Source organism: Staurois parvus, unplaced genomic scaffold, assembly GCF_062004578.1.
Source record: "Staurois parvus isolate SC_StPar_1 unplaced genomic scaffold, SC_StPar_1.0 ptg000152l, whole genome shotgun sequence".
NCBI lineage: Eukaryota > Metazoa > Chordata > Amphibia > Anura > Ranidae > Staurois > Staurois parvus.
In genome coordinates this window covers 344,694-366,621 of record NW_028317948.1, presented here as the reverse complement: position 1 = coordinate 366,621, position 21,928 = coordinate 344,694, and the positions used below count along the sequence as shown (strand labels likewise).

Sequence of the window (21,928 nt, the reverse complement as noted above, 5' to 3'; positions counted from 1 at the left end):
TCACTAGTACATAACTCAATCATTAATTCATAAATACTAAACACATAACAGCAATGAATTGATAGATATCCTGTAATTATCTTAAAATGTACAGTATGTACAACCTAAACTTATTTTATTTCTTTTTTTTGTTTTAGTTTTTTTTTTGTTCGTTTCAGGGGTTTTTTTGTTTGTTTGTTTTTTGTTTTAGTGAGATGAGGGGGTGGTTAAAAACCAATTATTTTTTCTGTCTGTATCCTGCAGGGGAGATTTCCTTTTACCTCCTGTACTGGAGAAGCAACAGGAGACAAAAGTAAATCTCACCAAATTGTGGAGAGATCCCCCATAGACACCAAAACAATTCATTCCAGCTAAAAGTTTGGATTTGCAGAAGACTTTAGTTCAATAGTGACCAGGGCAAACATAGAGATGATTATCCCCACCAGGGACATAGCAACCAAACACACTATACTCTATCCAAACCTACAAACACTTCTCTCTTCAATTTTAAATTGTTACAATACAGGGGATCTATCTCTCGGGGGGTATTTGTATATACTTGTTTTGTCTCCCTGTCAGAGCAAACATTTTAAGGATCCATGCACACTAGCGGTTTGTTTTTAAGCTCAGAAAACGCTGGATAAAAAACGCTGGTAATAGTGGTTTTCAGTAGTGTTTTAGTAGAGATATTTAGCAGTTTTCAGAAGCGTTTAGGAGCGTTAGTGTTTTTTTAGCATATTTACAGTGTATGTAGAGGAAAAAAAATTAAATCTAGAAAAAAATCTGTTTTAGTAGCGATTAGCAACGTTTAGCGTTTTTTTTTCTGCTAGTAAAAAGCTCCACAAGACTCTACAAAAACTATTTTTTTTCTTCTCCTAGACACTGAAGTTCAAAAAATGCTAACAGCCTAAAGTAGTGTGCATGGACTATTTAGCTTCTAGGAGCTTAAAAAACACTGTCTTACCTCCTGTCTAAGCTCAGTGCTGATAACAGACCCTCAAAAAGCAAAAGTGCTGTTAAAATCACATACTGTAAAAAAAGTAATTGACAGTTTTAGCCTCTCCCAACAGACCAATTGAGCGCAGGCAGGAAAGAGGTCAGCTTCCATCAGGGCCTTTCACCCAGAAATGGGGCTTATAGTAGCAGGGGCGGACTGACCATTCGAGCACTCGGGCGCTGCCCGAGGGCCCGGGGTCAGTAGGGGGCCCCATGAAATGCCCCTGGTACTTTTTTACAGGCTTTTTTGGGTGTGATTTGTGTGTGGGCAAGGACACAGGGGCCCCATGATCCCCTATTGCCCGGGGCCCCATGACTTGTCAGTTCGCCACTGTATAGTAGAGAATACAAATGAGTAGCACAACAGAGATATCATATCTAAATTAGATTGTACTGTTATAACAAATTCAGAGATTGATTGTGCACCTTTTTCCTACCACACTTTTTCCTTCCACTCAACTTTCCATTAATATGCTTGGATACAGCACTCTGTGAACAGCTAGATTCTTTAACAATGACATTTTGTGACTTACCTGACCACTTAAAGGCTCAGGAAACCTCTTGTTTTGAGTTAGGTAGCTGTCTTTAATGATGAACTTTTTCACAATATTTAAAATTTCTGATACTGAATTTTGGGTTTTCACTAGCCATAAGCCACAATTACTAAAATTAAAAGAAAGACATGTTTGAAATATATCACTCTGTGTGTAATGAATCTATATAATAGGAGTTTCACTTTTTGAATTGAATTACTGAAATAAATTAACTTTTTGATGATATTCTAATTTATTGAGATGCACCTGTATATTATAAAAAATACTTGTAAAGGTGTCATAAAAAATGAAACCCCTTGTCCAGTAAACCATTGGACTTTGCTAAAGATGACTGTATTTTGAACTCTAGGAAAATAGGAAGCCAGCAACAGAAGGAAGAGGATTTTGGAAAATAATGTAAACAACATGAGTGCCATGGAAAAGAACTTTCTGGCAAACTTTGTTAAATTACAAAGTGACTAGTTTAGCAATGATATATTTTATATCCATAATTAACAAAACTAGAATTCTGCTTTAAACTTCAATATTTTTCTTCTGTTAGGCTTGTTGAAATTTGCTGAAGACCTTGGCATGGGAGGAGAAAACATCCAGACCATATCACTTGGGCAGGGTCAAGGGCCAATAGCAGAAAGGATGATTAATCAGGCCATAAAGGATGGGACTTGGGTGGTCCTCCAGAACTGCCACCTTGCCACCAGCTGGATGCCCACTCTCGAGAAGATCTGTGAGGAGACTATTGTACCAGAAAATACCAATGAGAAGTTCAGGTATGGAGCCCTAGTCTGTACCATGTTATAGCAGTTGTGGACCAATGGAGGAACAATTTCAAGGGAACCTCTGAGAATAGAAGTATGGATGCTGCCTATGCTGACTTATTTTAAGGACTTGTATGGAAAGAGAAACTACATTTCAGACATAGAATCTAGTCACATACAATGTGCTTTCTGGTGCTTAAGGAGTCCTTCAAGTTATACCTAAGTTGCATTGAGTTCCCAGTACATTCATATTGAATTTATGGGGAAGGTTAGACAGTTAATAAATGCTGAGTTGTTGTCCTGATGCTAACTTTACTACCTAGTGACTAACAGTTTTGGAGCAACCGTATAGGTTGAGAATTCAGACTTCCCAGACTTCATTGGCTGCAATATTTCTATTTTCACTAGTTCACTTTAACTGTGCTGCATAATTGAACAATACAACGTTGAATACTTTGTTGTAACATTCGTTTCACAAAAACAATGCTGACCAATACAAAACCAAGCCCTTACATATACCCACTGAAGTGACTAGCCTCAGGTGATACACAGATCTGAAACAAAGCCTCTTACATAAGTTGTACCAGTTTATCTTTAGCCCTCTCTCAACTATTCAAAGTACAGAGTTTATACGGAATTTCAAAAGGCAGGGGGTGGGGTTCTGATGTCACACACTGTATGGTATAGAGGAGGGAGAGTAATCTGAGCCCTGAGTGAAGGGAAAGAACACACCCCCTTCTACGCAGCCTCATAATAAAACATGCACAGCTGAGGCTATCAATTACCTGTTGTATGCTGGAGGGAGTGGGGCAGTCTCCTGGGATTGTCTGGTGTCGGCATAGACTGTCAGAAGTGACCCATGCAGATAGCAGAGGAATGCAAGAGCAGACAGAAATCACGCTAGGATCTTTGAATAGAGGCAAGTGCATACTATAGATGGATATTCTTTGTTGATTTTTCTTTTCAACTACTTTAAGACATGCGCACTGACGTGTGTTGGGCTAAAGCAGCCTGTTCAATTAACTGTGCTGCCTTATGCACCAAAATGTGCCAAAAAGGAGCATTGCACTCCTCTGCAATGCATGTCCTTCTGCACTGCAGTGCACTTATGCATGTAACAAGTGACAATAGAGAGTACATCCTAACAAAAAATAGTATGAATCCAATTAAAAAAATAAAAATAACAGAAAAAAATGTAGCATGTGGTAGTTTGTTCGTAAACTAAAGTATGTGTTTTATTTTTTACCTGGCTACATTTTGTGTTCAGGGAACTGCAGCTACATGGCTCTGCAGTGTTTTATCATTATTTTCTTTTGTAGGTCTAAAAGGAAGTTCCAAGAGAAATAAATATCCTCTATTTGATTGGGACCTTTCCAAGAAGTAACACAGACAGGTTCCTAACAACAAAAGTCCCATTTAATTGTGTTACTTAGTGGACTGGAATCCATGATCAGCAACCTCCTGTCTTTTTACTTTACAGTGCATGACCAAATCCTTCTCCTAATCCACTGCCACTGGAGGATCTTTAGGCCCTTTGTCAGGTTTTTATTGCTGCTTGCTGAATATTCTTGTTGATTTCTTTCCTTGTGACCACCAAGGTATTTTCTGTGACTGACTGTTTTTTTTCCTCTTAGAGGTGAATCCTCAATATATTTTTTTGGAGAATCCACTCTGGGCTGGTGACAGTGACATTGTCTTTCTGGTGGATTACTTATAAGAATAGATGGATAATGCACTAATGAGAATTTCAGCTCACAAAAATGCACTGGTGGTCATTGAGGTGGGGGATAAGGAAAGGTGAAGCAGACAGCACAACAAGCCTAACAGTCGACCTTACCACTTTCTACCTAAAAAAAAACTAAGAAAAATGGTTTGGATTATATTTAACCTTATTAATGTTTTGCTTTTTGCGAGGAATAGTATGACCTAGTTTACAGATTTGTTTCATGGCTTTTGCTGGAGATTTAAACAAGGCTTGTGTAATAGCACATGGATGCCGTGAGCTCATTAATGAAACTACTGATATCTTCTGATGAGCTGCAGCACAAGAAAATCATACAACACATTTAAAGAGGGTATACTCTGAGTTTTATCAATGTGTAACCACTTGCCCTCCAGAGGATTTACCCCCCTTCCTGACTCATTTTTTTCGTTACGGTGCTGCATTACTTTAACTGATTTTAACTAACAATTGCGCGGTCATGTAATGCTGCACCAAAATGAAATTTATGTCCTTTTTTTTCCCACAAATAGAGCTTTCTTTCAGTGGTATTTGATTGCCTGTGTGTGTTTTATTTTTTGTGCTATAAACAAAAAAAACCAACAATTTTGAGAAAAAGACAATATTTTTGACTTTTTGCTATTAAACATGTCCAATAAAAAAATTAAAAAATAAGATTTGGACATAAATTTAGGCCAAAATGTATTCTACTACATGTCTCTGCTAAAAAATCCCAATAAGTGTAAATTAATTGGCTTACACAAACGTTATAGTGTTTACAAATGGCGGTATATACTGAAATGTAAAAAAAAAAATTGCTAGTAATGGTGGCGATCAGTGACTTATAGCGGGACTCCGGCGGGCATTCTGACACTGGGGGGAACTGACTTGCTGTCACTGAAAAAAAAGCACTGACACTGTACTAATGGCTTTAGGCAGGAAGGGGTTAACATGTGGGGCAATCAAGGGGTTAACTGTGTGCTGTTTCACATTATGTGCTGTGTGTGCTTTCAACTGTAAGCACACTACTTTGTATAGTTCTGCTATTCCGGGACCCGATGAGTGACAGCTGAGGTCCCGAATGGTGGCTTGTGCGCGCCCATTACCTGGAACTGCAAAATCACGTATTTATATTGCACACCCATGCCACCCTGTAGCAGTATTTCTGCTATAGGGCGGACGGGAAGTGGTTAATAGCCACATGACATGAGCACATGTTTATCATTGAAAGAAGTGTAACCATTTCTGTGGAAAAAATTATTAGGACAGAAGAATAGACAGGCAGTTGTATTTCTGTCTAGGTAGGGCTTTGGAGTCTGGTCAACAAAGGAGAAGGTGGGTAACATGGCCATCCCTTCTCTCTAGGTTTCTTTTACCTGGCCAGCAGAAAAAAAAAGACTGTACTGTTTAAAGTACCTACATGAGGGAAGATTTTATGTTAGGATCTGTCCTGTACTGCTATCTGTGTGCGCTGATCCCTTATAAAACATTAGTTTAAATTGGAGGAAAAACTATTACAAAAATTAATTCAAATAAATAAATAAAATTTCCAAGAGCAGTAACCATGAATTGATTTCAAATTAAAATATGATTTGATACTATAGGTAACTGAATGTCTTTTTTATTATGCATATCAATGATTTCTCTTTCAGACTCTGGTTAACCAGTTACCCTTCAGACAAATTCCCTGTAAGCATCCTCCAGAATGGTATAAAAATGACCAATGAACCTCCTAAGGGGCTGAGGGCCAATCTCTTGCGATCATACTTGAACAATCCTATATCAGATCCGGTCTTCTTCAGCAGCTGCCAGAAACCCAGGATATGGCAAAAACTCTTATTTGGCCTGTGCTTCTTTCATGCTCTGGTTCAAGAAAGAAGGACCTTTGGCCCATTAGGTATGGGAGTTTTAGTCAAAATTGTATCATATTTCTAGTAAAATTCATTTCAAGCTACTATTGTAAAATGTATGCAAAAGTAATTTTGATATAATTTAATTTGTTTTGCAATCTTTTCAAAATGATACATTATAAAAAAATGTTATTGGCCTACCAATCTGTAGTATCAGTTAAAGCCAGCTAGAGAACATATTATTTTAAACTAGAAAAGATGTACAACTTCTTTGAACAGAAAAAAGTAAGAGTGTTTTTGTATGTAAAAAAAGAAAAAAAAATACACCAGGCTTTACAATGAAATTTTCACCACACCTTTTTCATTTATTTCACCATTTCCTTTGATTTAAAAAAACATATTCTACATTGATATCTCTGTGTCCCCCATCTCTGAGTCTTCTTAACTACTACCACTGCCTACGCTCCAGCCAAGGTCAGTACCACAGTGTCCTTTGAAAGATACATGTGCCTCTATCTCTGGCTCAACAGCACTTGTATGAGCAAACCTCTATACATTGAGGCAGAGGAACTTCTTTGGGAGTTTTGTATTACTTTCTTCGCACTTTACGTTTATGCATTTTTATATTTGGAGATATTTATCATAGATTTGTTTATGATTTATATATCCTACACTAATGGTTGTATTGTTATTTTTTTGGCGTTGTATCATTTATCTATGTATTTTACCCATAATCTTAGAGATATCTATACAGCACATACTTATGTGTTTGTAGATTTATATTTATTAGCATGTACTAATATAAAATATAGTAAGTCTACACAATAAATGTTATGTGTAGAAACATTGCTGACCCTTGGTGGGTGACACATACTGTATAACACTGAACATGAGATATATTTTCATCAAGATGAACTACAATTTCACTCCAAGACACACAATTCACAGCGGAAATAAACTGTGAATTATCATTTGTCGTGAGCAGCTGGATTTGTGCTGTGAATTATATAATCATATCAATCATTATATCCATCATATGTTGACGTGAGCTGGTGTGGGCTGATCATTCAAATGTGGGCTCTGCCTACAGCATGGAGAATTCTCAGGTAGCATAGGTAGATTGAAGAAAGAAAGTTTAGTACAGCACACACTTTCATGTTAGAACATCAGCATTGTAATAACAATACGAACAATGGCTATTTTTTGTGTATAGATAGAAACAATCTCCTCCACTCTAAGCCTAGTTACTCCTGCTCTGATGTCTCCACTGGGTGCAGGTGTATCAGGAAGCCATCGATGCGCCAACACATGAACAGCCAGAAATAAACTCTCCAAAGTCCGATATAATCACATGGATCCTGATTTACTGAAGCAATCACCATGAAGTAATTGCCTTTAGGACATCCCTGTGTTTTACCTGAAAGGACTTCTTCATGGAGATATCTACGAGTAAGACCTTTCTGGTGGAACGTATTAGAGGGGAGGTCCCAAAGGCAGGGGCTTCACGGTGGCTGTTTGCTTCAATAAATCAGGATCCATGTGATGCTATTAGAATGCAGAAAGTTTCTTTCTGTTTGTTTAAAACTTATTTTTGACAAAACAAGATAAACTTACTTGAAAATTCTCCTTTCATGTTGTGAGTGCGGCATGCCTGCATGTTGTGAGTGCGGAATGCCTGAATTTCCTGCATGCTTTGCAGCTTCTCCTCCACTAGTTACTTTCAATTTCTAAGGGTTACATATTCCACAGTACCTTGCTGCCTGCAAGCAGAGATTCCTGTACTGACTCCGCCTCCTGAAACTCCTCCTATCAGCACCTCTGTAGTTCAGAAGGCAGGCTCTGTGAAATGTGTGACACAGCAGTGCCTATCAACAGGGCATATGTGTCACAGAATTCAAGGAAGTAAATGTTTTGGGATCTTCACAAAGTAAATTTACAGACTTCAAGATCATTCACAGCAATAGGAGTGGGTTAAAAATAACTAAAATACAACGTGGAAAGAATGTATGAATCTACATTTTGACCAGAGACATATTTTAAATCCCTTCATCATCTTTTCAGGTCAGTAAAGGCATGTGCACATTTACATAGCAACATTATCTCTTTCCACTGCAACAAATTACAAAAAATTGTTGTTGGCTGATGCCTGTAATTTTTATTTGGCTAGAGCTACATTACCTGTGTGCATTCATGGAATGTTTAGGTGCAGCTTGGAATCCCTGGCCATACGAATTTGCACATCCCATGTATTCGTATTTAAATCGCAATACATGTGTATCCATATGAAGATTTATATAGGTTATCTAAGATTTGAATGTGCAGCTGTTTTGAAGTTTTACTTCTAATGTGATTTTCATTTTCTCTTTCCAAATTCCAACAGGCTGGAATATTTCATATGAGTTCAATGAGTCAGACTTAAGAATCAGCATGAGGCAGATTCAGATGTTTCTCAATGAGTATGAAGTGGTTCCTTTTGAGGCTCTTACTTACCTGACAGGTAATCCAGAGCAGTCCACAAGTCTGTTACTGTCATGTTACTTGTGTATCAAGCTTCATGTGGGTGTTGGCTGGGGAAGGGGAGAACAGCAGTTCTAGAGGGGGAGAGCAGTTTTTATGGTACAAAAACATATGAAAATGCATCTGCATTTAAAGATGCTCTCATTAAAATATGTGGAACACCTGATTATGCTCAAAAAAATAGTTCAGGACCTCTGTGAGCATAGGGCTTTCAGCATAAAACAACTGAGCATTGAAATGTGAACAGGATGCAAATTGTAAACAATTTGTTCTGCATGTTTACTGTAGTCAGCGTAGGACAACCTACTACAAAACATGGGAGCTGCAGCTCAATTTACTAGAGCTAGCTTTATGTTATTTACTGTAACAATTGTTATTTTTCAGTCACCTTTATTGTTTTTATCTCCAATATTGTTGCTGAAAATGATGGTTATGGCAAATTAATATTTTAGCTTTTTAACGATGACTTTGCAATGAGTACAGTTTGCCACCTCCTATCGTTTCAAACTTAGAATTGGTCACCATTTGTAACATGGAACAAGTATAAATCTTTCAATTAAATCAAACTTACTATTTGTGCTGATGGAAGCTGCACATATCCACTATTTCCCACAGTTATGTAATATTTTATATGGTTCTGTTTGCTAATAATACTTCAGTTTTAAAGAGGTTTTAAAGAAAACATTTTTTAAAAAAATGCTTACATAAGCAAATACTCCGTCTTCCAGATTTTTAATTCTCTCTGTTTCAAAATGATTGATTTTCATGAATATGTTCCTGTTAGATGAGTACAATAAAATATTTTTTTGGAAAACATTTGCTGAAATACACTGCATTAGTGGGTATATTCTGACAATAATAAATATCCCATTTTCATCCTTTACTGTATGATTTACGTATATTCCAAGGGACACAGGTAAAATGCATTTTGTAGCGCATTAAAAAGAGCATGTAATTTTGTCAAAATATAGAACACAACATACAAAAAGAGATAGTTTCATTACTGTTTTGTTCTTAAAAACAAGCATACTGATTGATTTCTATGAAGATACAGTACTTGTGAAAATGTAATGTAATATTTCTTGTTCTGGAACGTACCAAATGTATTCTTTGTTTTTATGTTCTCTCTTTGTTAACCCTAACATTTGACGCATACCCCTATTAACTAAAGTTATTCTATTTGGTCAGTTTTGTTTACTACAAATTTAAAACAATCAATACATAATCTTAACTTACATTATATTTAAAAATATAATACTGTAATAATAGTGTAATACTGTCACTTAAATATTTATAAAGGGTCTGTAAGTATTAGGTTACCATTTAATTATATTACATTATCTCTCCACCATTCTTGGACTTTTGTCCTACTTTTTGCTGCCCTTGGGCACCATGCTCATATTCCTAATTTACATAGGTATGCACATTGGAAAGATTCATGCTTATCCAACAAATGCTTTTGATACATAAAAGCATGTTTATGAGCAGAGGCGTAGCTTGAAGCTTGTGGATGCTGATGCAAAAGTTGACATGGGGCCCACACTACCTTCCACTATGCGCCAAGATGCTTCCACTGTCCACCAAGATATGATAGCTGTATGTTGTCTGTCTCTCTTCTCTCTCTCCTGCTGCCATCTGTATGTGCACACAAGGTGGGGGCAGGCAAGCCACACTCTTTGCTCTAGGGTGAAAGTGGTAGGTTTGTATATAAAAGAGGAAATTCAGCAGGCCCTCTGACTTCCAGATCCACATACCAGCCCATTGCTTTCACTTAGCAGCTCACAGTGTGATCTGCCTGCCCCCACCTTGTGTGCACGTGCAGGGCTGAATAGGGGCAGAAGGGGGGTACTTTACTGGGCTGGGTGGGGGGCTGATCAGAGAGTGTGCCACTGCAGATATCACACTTTTTTTTTTAACTCCTTTCTTTTATACATTATTAAACACCACCCAGTTACCTCTGTCATGGCCAGGCTGCAGTGATATGAAGGTGCAGGATATTAGGGAAAAGTAACACCCCCCTTCCTGGTAATGACACATGCCCTCCTGCCTCCATTTGGTATTGACAAGATAGCCCCTCCTTCAAGAGCCCCCCACTTCAGTTAATCACAGATGACCCCTCCTCCTGTAAAGATAGATAACTTTCCCTCCTGGTAATGACACATGTACCCCCAACAGATAATGACAGATGACCCCCTCCCCCCTAGGTAATGACAGATGACCCTTTCCCCGCCAGGTAATGACAGATGACCCCTCCCCCCTTCAGGTAATGACAGATGACCCCCTTCCCCCACCAGGTAATGATAGATGACCTCCTCCCACACCAGGTAATGACAAATGACCCCCCTCTCCCCCGCCAGGTAATGACAGGTGACCCTCCTGCCCCACCATGTAATGACAGATGACCCCCTCCCCCACCAGGCAATGACAGATACCCCTTCCCCCACCAGGTAATGACAGATGACCCCCATCTTCAGGTGCCCTCCGCCTAGTAGTGACACATGGCCCCCAGAGAATTACTGAACCCCCCCCAACATCCTGGTAATGTCACATTATCCCCCCCCCCCATGCTGACAATGACAGATTCCCCATCCAGCTCCCCCTCTGCTCAAACTGTCACAGTAAAATCTGCAGCCTCTGGAGTCTGCAGTCCCTCAGGGTCCCCTCAGGAGGTGTTACAGGATTTTGTAAGAATTTTTGTGTGAGTGGCACAGGTTGTGGTGTGTGTCTGTTCTCTGCCCGGATCTGAATGGTATCTTTCTACCTCCCTAATGACAGCAGTACCAGCTCCTGGATGATGCTCTGTTCCTCCTCCCTCGCTTAGCCAGGTGACAGCTTGGTGTCCATCCCTGCATGGTTGTCAGCACTGACACTTTCCCGTCCAACAGGGCTGGCCTCAGCCCATCCTTCCTCCGCTACTCTGCAGCTCAGGACTTGAAAATGGAGCCAAAAGCTCAAAGCTTCCGCTTTGCTCCGAATTCCACTCTGCCCATTATAGTGACAGCAAGACAGCATGGGCCCCCCCTGTAGCATGAGTGGGGTCACAGATGTGACCCCTGTGACCCCTGAGACCCCTGCTGCTATGCCCATATTTATGAGTTTTGCTTTGTATTTTGATTATCAAAAATAAAATTTGCAATAATTCTGGGGTAAGGCACCTGTTAAATGCATAAAGCGCTGCGCAAACCTTTTGTGCTATATCCTGTATAATAATAATAATAATCACACTTTTTAATAGGCATTCCAATTCATCTGCATGGAAGGTGCACTTTGGTTAAACCACTGTAATGTTAATGTGTAGTCATCAAAGAAAGTTGTACATTAGACCTGCTCTACAACCTGGGCACATCTAATAAAATATAAGGCTACAGACAGAGTTTAGGTATGCATAAATTACTAGGCATGTAAAGAATCTCAGTCTTGGAGCTCAACAAAAGCTATTAGCCCTTGACTTCTGCAGTATCTTAGCTGGAGACCATTACAAATAAACATACTGTGAGCCTCACATGACATTGATTAATGTAAATATGTGTCAAAGGTGTCTGCAATTACCTTTATTAACCACAAAACCATTCTATAGCCTGTATAACCTATAGCTGTTAAGTGGTTTTAACTTTGTTATTAAGGATTTGACTTATATTCTTCTTAGCCCTGTTTTAGGAACATCAATTCCTTGATAACCAAATTAAACCAGCAACGAAAGTGCTCACAGAGGCTTCATAGCTAAACAAAAGTAAAAGCAGACACCTTGTGGTTTATATGTTTAAATGGACCAAAATGATGTATTTGCACTAGGGTCCATGCTACTGTACATGCTGCAGGAAAGGGGGAGTAAGTTTACAAGGTACCTGAAAAATGTAACTCTAATCTTCTTTGCAGGGGAATGTAACTATGGTGGAAGAGTAACAGATGATAAGGACAGGCGCCTCCTTCTGTCCCTGCTTTCCATATTCTACAGTGAGGATATACAGCAAGATAACTATAGACTTTCCCCCGGAGACCTTTATTATATTCCTCCATATGGCACATATCAGGTACTGAAATTATACACGGGCTTACTGTAATTTATTGGTCGAATTGCTGGATAGCAAGCTGGCAGAAAATAATTATGACATGAAAAGTTATTTTCATTTCTGTATTCTAAACATCCTGAAGAACAAATGGAAAAAAAATCAGCAGATTCAGAGATAAAGAAAGCTAAACTTTTATGGAAATCTGGACTTTTCTCGCAAACATTGAGCTTGGCCTCACCCTACCACTTTCCTAGTTTTCTATGTTTGAATACTGAGACACATAGCAAGCAGACTACTCAATTAAGAGGGGCAACCTTATTTTCAAAAGAAGACGTCTCAACAGTAGTAGTAGTATCTTTTTTTTTTCAAAAGATGAGAGATAATGCTTCTCAAGTGTCTACATTTTGTTCATCAAGGCTACAAATATCACCGCTATTCACATTAATCAAGGGGTACAAGTAACATTGCATTTTAGGAAATAATAATTTGCATAGCTGCCAACGCCCACAAAAGGAGGTACTCACCAACTCACCAGGGCCTCATAATCATGAAGATTGCTTGGTGTTTGTACAGTCTCTTTCCTACACTCTCTCTACTACCTCTGCTAAAGTATAACTAAAGTCAAGACGTTTTTTCATTTTGGATAGAGTGGAGATAGGTTAGAACACCTCTGCTCCCATTAGGGAGATCCACCCTCTCTATTTGTCCTGTTTACCGTTATCATCAAAAGTGAAAGTAAAAGAAAATCTCAAATGTTGGGTTGTCCCCAGAAAAGGGGAAATCTTCCAATGGGGATATTAGTCCTAGTGACCTGCGGAGATTTCTTTAGTATGCAGGGATTTCCTCTATTCCTCTTTTAGCTATGGAAAAGGAATGGGAGGTAAATCTCCCCAATGGATATTCCCCAAAACTGACAGAGGATATAACCCTCCCTTACTCTATCCAAGAGGAAGAAAAAAAAAGTTTTGCCTGTAATTCTAATTAATGCTGCACACCAGAGAGCTCAGTACTGTTTCTTCAACAGCTTCAGGGTACAGGCACTCCTGTATTGTTTGTTGTGATTTGTTTTCATTAACCTCTTGCCGACCGCGCATAGCCGAATGACGGCTTCACCGCGGCCGGCCAGTTCTGGGTGGACGTCATATGACGTCCTCCCAGAACGCGCTCTCCTGCGCACCCCAGGGGGCGTGCACCCGGCGATCTCCGTGATCGCTGTGTCCTACGGACACAGCTGATCACGTGATGTGGTAAAAGCCCAATCACAGCGGCCTTTTACCACGTGATCAGCGGTGTCCAATGACACGCTGATCACAGGGAAATGTAAGTGCCGGTTCTCGGCTGCACTTTCCTCACGCTGTCAGATTGTGAGGAAAGTACTGCCGAGAACCGGCAGTTGTCAGAGCGGGGATCGGCACCGATTATCAGGGCACTGATGATCAGTGCCCTGATGATCGGTGCCCAGCAGTGACACCCGCAAGTTCCGCCCAGCAGTGCGCCCACTAGCTCCGCCCACCCGTGCCCAGCAGTGCACCCACCTGTGCCCAGCAGTGCCCCCACCTGTGCCCAGCAGTGCACCCACCTGTGCCACTCTGCAGTGCCACCTACCTGTGCCCAGACGTGCCACCTACATGTGCCCAGCAGTCCCACCCACCTGTGCCCACCAGTGCCACCCACCAGTGCCCACCAGTGCCACCCACCAGTGCTGCCCACCAGTGCCACCCACCAGTGCAGCCAGTCAGTGCCACCAGTCAGTGCCCAGGGGTTGTGCCAGTCAGTGCCGCCAGTCAGTGTCCAGCAGTGATGCCAGTCAGTGCCGTCTATCAGTACCCATAATCAGTGTCACCTATCAGTGCCGCCTATCAGTGCTGCATATCAGTGTCGCCTATCCGTGACCCCTAATTAGTGCTGTCTATCAGTGCCGCCTATCCGTGCCACCTCATTAGTACTGCCTATCAGTGCCCTTTAGTGCTGCCTATCAGTGCCCATCAGTGCTGCCTATCAGTGCCCATCAGTGCTGCCTCATCAACGCACATCAGTGAAGGAGAAAAAATACCTGTTTGAAAAATTTTATAAAAGAAACAAATAAACTTTTTTTTTTTTCAAATTTTTTGCACTTTTTTTATTTATAGCGCAAAAAGTAAAGCGCCCAGTGGCGATTAAAAACCCCCAAAGAAAGCTCTATTTGTGAGAAAAAAATTATCAAAATTTCATATGGGTACAATGTTGCATGACCGCGCAATTGTCAATCAAAGTGCGGCAGCGCTGAAAGCTGAAAATTGGCCTGGTAAGGAAGGGGGTATAAGTGCCTGGTAGGCAAGTGGTTAACAATGTTACAGAGGAGGGCAAGTGCAGGACCTTTCGACGTGGAGCCTGACATTGTGGAGGAAAAGTGTGATGACATTTCAGGAATACAGCAGTAATCACGCAGGGAGGAAATAACAGGAAAGGAAAAATGTAAAATGAAGACCTAACAAAAATGTTAATTTATCCCCACTCTATACTCACTCTAAAAAAAAATTTAAAAAAATGGCTGTAGTCCGGTTTCATTGGTAAAAGATTTTGTAATGATTCATAGATCTAATTTTCTATATAGATATGTTAACCAGTTTCCGACCGGTCAAAAGCAAAATGATGGCCGAGCAGGACTTCGTCAATCTGGGTGGGCATCATATGATGTCCTCCTGGATCGACATCTCGCACAGACGATGACAGATCTGTGTACTGGCCCTTTGCCGGTACCATGTGACCGCTGTGACCAATCATAGCAGGTCACAATGACAATTGTAAACAATAGATTGATTCCTTTCATGCTATCCATTGTATACAACTGTGTTGCTGTGATTGGTCACAAGGTACAGATTGGACCAATCACAGTTCCTCTGTGTCATGTGATTAGCTGTGGCCAATCACAGCTAATCACAATACAAAACAGTGAATGAACTGATTTCATTCAGCTAAATGCTTGCCTATAGCAGTGCAATTCACTGCTATAGGCAATCATAGTGTGTAAAAAAAAAAAATACTGATCACTTCCCCAGAGTAGTACAATGTTGCTATGGTAACATTATATTACTCTGGTCACAGTGTTTTTTTGTTTTTTGTTTTTTAAAGAAAAAACGTAATAAAAAAGTGGAGAAAAATATTCTTTTTTTTTTTCATACTGTCACCAGTCAGTGTAATAAAATATCTTAATACAACTTAAATTCTGAAGTTAAGGTTCTGATTTAATTCTTACTTATGGTATTCATTCATAAATTGAACCAGGTATTTTACTTTCAGTCCTTTGTAGAATACATAAGAAATTTACCCCTTATCACTCACCCAGAGGTGTTTGGACTGCATGAGAATGCCGACATCACCAAAGATAACCAGGAGACTAACCAGCTGTTTGAAGGGGTCCTTCTCACTCTGCCCAGGCAAACATCAGGAAGTGGGAAATCTTCCCAGGTAAGAATTTTTACCACATTTTTATTTATTAAGAAGAGAAAATATAACATAGTTCCAGATACAGTGATATTTCTACATGCAGATGTAAGACCAAAGGAGCAAGTGAACACGGTTCTTTTCCAAAGTAAATTTGTAAGTCATAGACATGCTAAAGTAATGGAAATACTAACATACAGTGGGACAAAAAAGTATTTAGTCAGCCACCAATTGTGCAGGTTCTCCCACTTAAAAGGATGAGAGAGGCCTGTAATTGGCATCATAGGTAGACCTCAACTATGAGAGACAAAATGAGAAAAAAAATCCAGACAATCACATTGGCTGATTTGGAAAGAATTTATTTGCACATTATGGTGGAAAATAAGTATTTGGTCACCTACAAACAAGCAAGATTTCTGGCTCTTACAGACCTGTAATTTCTTTAAGAGGCTCCTCTGTCCTGCACTCATTACCTGTATCAATGGCACCTGTTTGAACTTGTTATCAGTATAAAAGGCACCTGTCCACAACCTCAAACAGTCACACTCCAAACTCCACTATGGTGAAGACCAAAGAGCTGTCGAAGGACACCAGAAACAAAATTGTAGACCTGCACCAGGCTGACAAGACTGAATTTGCAATAGGCAAGCAGCTTGGTGTGAACAAATCAACTGTGGGAGCAATAATTAGAAAATGGAAGACATACAAGACCACTGATAATCTCCCTCGATCTGGGGCTCCACGTAAGATCTCACCCCGTGGGGTCAAAATGATCACAAGAACGGTGAGCAAAAATCCCAGGACCACACGGGGGGACCTAGTGAATGACCTGCAGAGAGCAGGGACCAACGTAACAAAGGCTACCATCAGTAACACACTACGCCGCCAGGGACTCAGATCCTGCAGTGCCAGACGTGTCCCCCTGCTTAAGCCAGTACATGTCCGGGCCCGTCTGAAGTTTGCTAGAGAGCATTTGGATGATCCAGAAGAGGATTGGGAGAATGTCATATGGTCAGATGAAACCAAAATAGAACTGTTTGGTAAAAACACAACTCGTCGTGTTTGGAGGAGAGAGAATGCTGAGTTGCATCCAAAGAACACCATACCTACTGTGAAGTATGGGGGTGGCAACATCATGCTTTGGGGCTGTTTCTCCGCAAAGGGACCAGGACGACTGATCCATGTACAGGACGGAATGAATGGGGCCATGTATCGTGAGATTTTGAGTGCAAACCTCCTTCCATCAGCAAGGGCATTGAAGATGAAACGTGGCTGGGTCTTCCAACATGACAATGATCCCAAACATACTGCCCGGGCAACGAAGGAGTGGCTTCGTAAGAAGCATTTCAAGGTCCTGGAGTGGCCTTGCCAGTCTCCAGATCTCAAACCCATAGAAAACCTTTGGAGGGAGTTGAAAGTCCATGTTGCCCAGCGACAGCCCCAAAACATCACTGCTCTAGAGGAGATCTGCATGGAGGAATGGGCCAACATACCAGCAACAGTGTGTGCCAACCTTGTGAAGACTTACAGGAAACGTTTGACCTCTGTCATTGCCAACAAAGGATATATAACAAAGTATTGAGATGAAATTTTGATTTTGAGCAAATACTTATTTTCCACCATAATTTGCAAATAAATTCTTTCCAAATCAGCCAATGTGATTGTCTGGATTTTGTTTCTCATTTTGTCTCTCATAGTTGAGGTCTACCTATGATGCCAATTACAGGCCTCTCTCATCTTTTTAAGTGGGAGAACTTGCACAATTGGTGGCTGACTAAATACTTTTTTGCCCCACTGTATATTCGGGAGAAATCATAAAGGTATCTTGGACACCATTTAGAATCCTCTTGGGGCACAAAATCAAGAGTGTTGGTGTTTGAGCTCAATTCATATCCCTGTCACAGCCACTGACAGGCGCTTACCCAAGGAGTTTTATACTAGGGGTGGGCGGTGCCTGATGGGGAACTGAGAGACTAGTTCCCCATCAATCTCTTCCACTTTTTATTGACAGCGCACAGGAGTGGTCGGATTCATAGCCACTATTCAGTCCAATAGTGGTTTTCCAATATGCCCACTGCTGTGCACATTCAAAACTGAAGCAGACCTGATGGAAAACTAGTCTCTCAGTTGCCTATCAGAGCATTGTTCCTATTTGGATAATGACATCAGCTGTATCCCTGGCCTTTTTGTTTACATTTAACGTTCATCTGGATAATCACTTGACCGACAGCAAAAATGAAGCAGGGGGTACAGCACTGAGTGGGAATCTGAAACATACTGTATATGACAGCTTCCCTGCACAGACATGGCCCACTCAGAGAGTACTGGAGCACCTCTGCATGCCAGATCACAGGTTGTCTTCATTAGCGCCAAATTCCTAAATGGAGAACTGGCAGTAATTTTGTTGCTTCCATAGGAATACATTCTTAAAGTGGCTGTAGTAAGAACCACCTGAAATTGCTGCACATATCAGTAATGTTACCAACACTAGATTAAATGTTTGCCTGAATTAGACGCAGGAGGCTCTTAAGGGTAGACAGATCAGGTACAAGTGCAGAGGTAGGAGCATAGTCAGAGTACAAGCCAGATCAGTAATACAGAGGCAGTGGGAGCAAGCAGAAGCATAGGTTAGGAAACAATCTGGGGTTGGTACAGGTGGAGTTCAAGAATAGTCAAAATGAGCCAGGTCGATAACTGGTTTCAGAAGCAGATTAACAGGTCACAGATACACAGGAGCTCTGTAGATTAGACAGCACTGAGGCAGAACACTGTTTAAACAGCCTGCCAGAGGCAAACATTAGTGACAGATGTGCTCGAGCGCTGCCTGTGCGCACATGCACACAAAGATGCATACGCGGCTGGGCATGAGCAGAATGTGCACGAGGATGTGCACAAGCAGGTTTCCTCAATGCATGTGAAGTACAGTATGCTGGCTTACGGCTATGCGCAGAAACACGTCCAAGGGAACCTTCCTGCTTACTGGTCTGCCTTACCCGACACATGCAATACATTTTGGAGTCTTTACACTTGCTGTATAGAGCCTGTCCTGTTTATCTGGATGAGCTGGGTTTATAAAAGCAGCTTTAGATGATACACAGGGTTATATTTATGAAGTGGCTGTACCTCTAAATGACCTGTTGTACTCATTACATGAAGCAGGAGTGGATAAAAGGGAGGGAATCGGAGAAATATAATGTAGTGAATACAATTAAGAATAAAGAAGCGTAGGACATGCATATAAAAACTGATGAAATATCTGGACTTAACATGGTGCAAACATGCAGTAACGCACTGCAACCAATAAGTAGCATTTAATAGGCTGTAATGGGAAGAAAGCCTAGGCTGGTAAACTTGCACTTCTGGCTTTTGTTAAAAAAACATGTTAATTGATTTGTTAAAGTACACCTGGTAGCCACTTTGGCTAATCCTACTTACCTGGATGTGTCTGGCTTTAATACTCCTAATTCACAGAATTAGAACAAGCATGCAGCAAATGAAATGTGGAAAAATTTTTCATACCCTTTGAAATGTTTCTCATTTTGTCATGTTACTGTCAAGGTCCTACCTTTTCCCAGAGATTATGTTACTCCATGTGCTGGCATCCATCTTGGATTTCTGCTGAGCATGGTGGGAATCTTTTATGCCTTCAGGTCTCTGAGGTCCATCCCCCAGAGGGGTGTGGCTGAGTACATATAAGCCTGTGATCGCACATGCTCTTTGCACTTGTGTCTTGTGTCTTGCTACATCTCTGTGTATACTCTCGTGACTCTTCTGGTATCTGACTTGGTTTGTGACTAAGACCATTCTCTGTGGTTTCCTTCGATCTGACCTTCCGTTGCTGAACTCAGCCCGTGACCTGTGATTCTCTGTCTACTGTTCTGTACTGTTTTGTCCCGTTGTTGTCGACCCGGCCTGCCTGACTACGCTATTGTCATTCTTACCAGCTACACGCCATTGGCGGCGGCCATTACCGCAGCCGGGGTGTCTCAGGGGCTGCGACCTGGTTCCTGGCTGCGTCAAGTCCATCCCCACCATCAGGGGCCCTGGTGAAGGGCAGCCTGGGACTTAGACTCCGCGCCCTGAGGGACTTCGGTCTGTTGGTGGTGGTTGTCGTCAGCCAGTGTGTTACCCTGCCACTAGGCCTACCTGTCCGTTCCACAGCCCTGCCCTGACAGTTACAACCAAAAATGTCAAAGCCCAAAACTAAACCCAATTGAGAATCTGTGGCAAGACTTGAAAATTGCACAGATGCTCTCCATCCAATCTGAAAGAGCTTGAGCTATTTTGCAAAGAAGAATGGGCAAAAATGTAATTGTTCAGGTATTGACTCAAGAGGACTGAATACAAATACACGCTACACTTTTCAGATATTTATTTATTTGTAAAAAATGTTGAAAACCATTTCTCATTTTGCTTCCACTTCACAATTATGTGCCACTTGGTGTTGGTCTATCACATAAAACCCCAATAAAATACATTTTCGTTTTTGGTTGTAACATGACAAAATATGGAAAATTGTGAAGACTTTTTCAAGACACTGTACATGAGCCAGGTCAGAAAGCATTAAAAGTAAAATATCACTGAGAGAAACATACTGTACTATTAGCTTTTACAGAAGCAAAGTTTACAAGGACAGCATACAGTATGTACATCTATCATTAAAAGTTTCCTTGTAATGATCCTAGCAGCAGTTAGGCTGCTAGGATGTACAGTAGATAGTTTAATTAAGTATAGTGTGACCTCCTGCTTAACAGGAGACTGATAGACAAAATAGAGCAGCTTTTTTGCTTAACATGAAGCTACAATGGTGAGAGATCCTGTGTGACTCACAGTGCTTCTGCTGCTGCAATGGGCTTCTCTGTATCCAGGAGACTTTGAAGGTTCTGGGTGAACAGGAGTGACCCAAGCAGATCAGCAGCATGAGTATGGATGCAGTTCCAGTCAATGTATATTCAGTGTGCACATGTGACCTGGGTTCATCTTTCTCTTCCTCTGAGAAGGGAGTTCCAGCCAGGGTGATTCCATGATGCTGTAGAAATACCTGGTAATTGTGGTTATGGGGGACAATGGCTGACTAGCCAGTGAAACACTAGAATCTGCACATAGAAGCAGTTGGAGGTTGGATAGTGTGCAAGTTGTGAAAATCTTAGTTGGTCTGGTGGCAAATCAGGGTAGATGGGATGTGTGGGATGAAAAATACATGCTGTTTATAGGTCCTAAAGTGATCCTGTTACTTTGTGTTGCCAAATTACAGGTTCTTTTTAAAATGCAGATGGTGATATATAAGTGCTAGAAGGAAATCGGGTACTGCCAGGAGCATAAACAGTTTACTGTCACAGTCTATTCAGGTTATTTGACAGGTAAAGCAAATAAAAGTAGCCCGCTAGAGCATACATTGCATCAACAATGTTAAGTTGTCCATTTAGCCTAGTCAGCAACCTGAGAAGTACAACTGAATTTTCAGCAATTACAGCCTTAGATTCACTATTCTGAGAGTTTTAAGGAACCTTTTAGGACAGGCATGAAGGAGCAGTCATCAGTGCCTTGTTTTTAAAGGTGCATTCCCTGCTATCATGAGTAATAGGATTGTAGCCAGAGGGTCAGCATGATAACTAGGAAAATGCATTTTCAGATCAAAAGTAACTGTTCTCACACTGTTGTGATGACAGGTCTACTTTTAGTGCCATTTCAGCCTCTTGAATAAGGGCCATTGGCAGCGTGAAGTGTAGATGAACTCAAAACACACTGCTAAACTGATATAACCTTCTGACCTATTGCTGCAATTCATTTTTGGACAATGGAGCAAATATGGAGCCGTTGTCAACATTATTTTTCAAATTAAACCAATGAATCTGGTTGCTATTCAAAACTCCTCCAAGTTTCCATGATGCCATTTTTATTTATAAATCAGGCTTCTAATGTGGCTAAGCATGATCATGTAATTATATCATAATAAAAAATGTCAACTTACCTAATGACTTCCAGCCTGAACATTAGAAATGTGAACTGAATGGTGAATCACCACATTTATTTTTCTTGTTTAGATAAGAAAGCATTTTCCAACAAGTGTATTTAATCAAACAGTTCAAACAACATTGATATAGAAAGGGAACTAATTGGATTT

General features: G+C 40.7%; 1 protein-coding gene across 1 annotated transcript in view; it reads left to right on the top strand.

Moving 5' to 3' along the window:
- Positions 1-21,928, top strand: part of DNAH3 (dynein axonemal heavy chain 3) — a 213,068-nt gene that overhangs the window by 157,870 nt on the left and 33,270 nt on the right. The window contains exons 29-33 of the mRNA XM_089674783.1: positions 2,071-2,296; positions 5,657-5,901; positions 8,235-8,351; positions 12,248-12,402; positions 15,661-15,828. Coding sequence (XP_089530909.1) covers positions 2,071-2,296; positions 5,657-5,901; positions 8,235-8,351; positions 12,248-12,402; positions 15,661-15,828 — 911 coding nt within the window. The remainder of the gene's footprint in view (positions 1-2,070; positions 2,297-5,656; positions 5,902-8,234; positions 8,352-12,247; positions 12,403-15,660; positions 15,829-21,928) is intronic.